Source organism: Capsicum annuum, chromosome 5, assembly GCF_002878395.1.
Source record: "Capsicum annuum cultivar UCD-10X-F1 chromosome 5, UCD10Xv1.1, whole genome shotgun sequence".
In the NCBI taxonomy this organism is placed as follows: Eukaryota; Viridiplantae; Streptophyta; class Magnoliopsida; order Solanales; family Solanaceae; genus Capsicum; species Capsicum annuum.
In genome coordinates, this window is record NC_061115.1 from 145,777,750 (window position 1) to 145,780,886 (window position 3,137).

A 3,137-nucleotide genomic window follows, 5' to 3' on the forward strand; every position below is an offset into this window, starting at 1 on the left:
ACCATATCTATTAATAGTTCACAAAAACCTAACTTCCTTAGTACTTTAGCCATAAATAACCATGCTACCTTGTCATAACCTTCCTTGCACAAAACCAGCTTGCTCTTCAGATACTATGTGGGGAAGAATACCCTTAATTCTTTCATGAATAATTCTAGAAAAAATTTTATTCACAAAATTACTAATGGAAATTGGTCTTAGATCTGAGAAAGTATTTACCACTAACTTCTTTGGAAGTAAAACCAAATTAGTATGAGTGATAAATCTAGGAATATCCTGACCACATAAAAAAGCTATAACTATCTGGTGTAGGTCATCTCCCGTAATACTCCGTACATCCTAGAAAAATGCTCCTGTTATCCCATCAAGACCTCCAGCACAATTCCTGTTTAATCCCATAACTATTTGCTGAACTTCCTCTAATGTTGGGATCTTCTTCAATTCTTCATTTTGATCATTAGTGACTAGATTGGGTAGTTGATATAACATTGTAAAATCTTCTACAACCTCTTATTTTTCAAATTATTTCTGAAAGAAAACTTCTGCTGCTTCAGCTATTTCCTTTTATTTGTCCAACCAAATCCCATCTGCATTCTGAATTCTGTTTATCTTTAATCTAGCATTTCTCCCTTTGATTACAATATAAAAACACTTAGTATTCTTTTCTCCGCTTTTAAACCATTCAAAATTATCCTTCTGTCTCCAATACTCCTCCTTCCTTTTTATCTGAACTGCTAGTTGTGCTTGAGCCTGTGACAAACTTGCTCTAATAATACTTGATGGATCAATCTCAAACTGCTGCTCCCCTACCTTAATTACTTCCTCCAGAGTGGCAATCTCTTGGAAAATATTTCCAAAAGTTTGCTTACTCCATTCAGTCAGTGCAACCTTTGTTTTCTTCATCTTTTGATGAAATTTTGTAAAGGGATTTCCTTCATATTTAGTATTCTATCTTCCCTTGATAACATCTAAACAAGACTTCCTTCAACAAAAAGTTTAGAAATCTGATTGGTCTGATTAATTGTTCACATGATGTGCTAAACTTTAGCAATATTGGAGCATGGTCAGAGCTACTTCTAACTAGATTTTTCAATCTAAGACAGGGAATAGCTCCTGTATTTTATCATTAACCAGTACTCTGTCTAACCTTTTAAGAATATAGTTTTCATCCACTCTACCATTCCACCATGTAAACCTGCTTCCTTTGAAGTCACAATCTTCCAGATTACAAATGCTAATATAGTGATTAAAGTCATGTGTCTCAGCTACTGTTACCTGCGGTCCACCAAGCTTTTCCTCCTCACTTCTAATAATATTAAAATCACCTCCTACTAACCAAGGGTGTTGCATATTATTAGCAGTCTCCCAAAGAATCCCACAACAATAGACTTTCATCCTGACTACATTTTGTATATATTAAAGAAACAAAAACCTCTACCCTAATAGATTGATCTACCAGTTTAAGAGAATTAGCTATTCTTCATACCTTAATATAGTAAATTCAATAGAATGATCCATAAAAGCCCATATTTTACCTGAGCAATTCACCACTATATGCTGCATACCCAATCTCCTTTTATAATCCTCTACAAGATGACTCTCCTGAAAAGGTTCCATTAAACCTATAAAGACAAAATATAACCTTCTATGCATTATAATCAGGCTTGTGAATGCTTTCTATGTGTTAGCTGATCTGATATTTGAAATTAAAAAATTCATTTTGATAATGATTTCGACATATGACTCCTTGCCTACATTTTTCTTGAACTTATCTTTTTATTCTTCTTCTGTCTTTTTCCATGCTTTTGATTCAAAGAGTGGGCTTGTTATGGTAATAAATCCACTTCTTTTGTTGCATTTTCAATATTATTTGCCATGTTATCCTAATCTAAATTAGCTTTCTTACTATTAACCAACTCCAGAAGATTACCTGCATCCACTGCAATGGGAAATACATCTTCTATTATCTGCTCCTTCTTGTCTGTATGATCATATTGCATTAGAGCCAACTCTGTATTGTCACTCTTCTCTATTTCGGTATGGTTTTGCACTGCCTCTTCCTGATTATCTTATTGCTATTCTGCACTTTGTTGTTATTTCTCCTGTCACTACCTCCTCCTAATTATGAAATTGACTTCGTTGATATTCTTGTTTGTTGTTCTACACTACCTCTTCCCTTTCATCTCTAATACTCTCTCCACTTTCTCCCTGTTCTCCTATTTCACCTTTGTCAAAGCTTCTATTCACACAGTCTTTGGTGTTTTCATTCTGCAACATGCTGGTGGTTTAATTTTGATGTTCATGCTGTTCTTAATTTAAAGCATAAAATGAATTTTACTTCTGAATATCATCATTCTTATCTCCAACCTCCCCAACTATACGACCAAATCTATCTTTTTTGGTTTTTTTCTTCCTGAGTAACCATTGATTACTATTATTCTCCTTTGTTGTTATTTGTCCTTGTTCCCTATGATGTTCCTCCTTCTCTTTACCATATTCCTTACCTCCTCTTTGCTCCTGAATTTTTTCATGCATTTTTGGGTGAGTATTCCAGCATGTATTTTCATCATGACCTTGCAAACAACATTCCTGGCAGTATTTGGGCTTATGGTCATATCGAATACTGATCCACTTTGATTTAATCTTTCCATTTATATCATCTTCTTCATTGATCTTTACCCTGTGGGGTAACATAGCGACCAGGTCCACTTTAATCTTCACTCTTGCACAACTTGGCCTTGTGTGATTTTTAGTTGCCATATCCACTATCAAAGGTTTCCTATTTGCTGAAGCAATTGAAAAAATTCCTTCTTTGGCAAATAAGTTTGGTGGTAGATCTAGCATGGAGATCCATGCAATTCCAATTATTGTTTTAACATCTGGTTCAAACCAAGGGTTCCATTTAAGAGTTCTCATTTTCCAATATACATCATTGACCTTAATATGAATAGCTACTGTTGATAACAAATTCACATAATACTCTAGCTGATTCAATCTTATCAAAACATGCCTTTAATCTAATACCCCTATTGTACAATTCCCTTTTATGCCACACTGAGTAGGAATTATTTTCCATAAAATAATAATCTCCAGCCTGCTATAAGAGAACTTACCAATGACTGCATATTGTACATGCT

General features: G+C 34.3%; 1 protein-coding gene across 1 annotated transcript; it reads right to left on the reverse strand.

The window, feature by feature from the left end:
• Positions 1-1,089: 1,089 nt before the first annotated feature.
• Positions 1,090-2,916, reverse strand: LOC124898543. The gene is made up of 5 exons (XM_047412178.1): positions 2,368-2,916; positions 2,170-2,268; positions 1,931-2,060; positions 1,487-1,622; positions 1,090-1,396 (listed from the first exon to the last, which is right to left on the reverse strand). The coding sequence occupies exons 1-5, from the start codon at positions 2,914-2,916 to the stop codon at positions 1,090-1,092; spliced, it is 1,221 nt and encodes a 406-aa protein (XP_047268134.1).
• Positions 2,917-3,137: the final 221 nt, after the last annotated feature.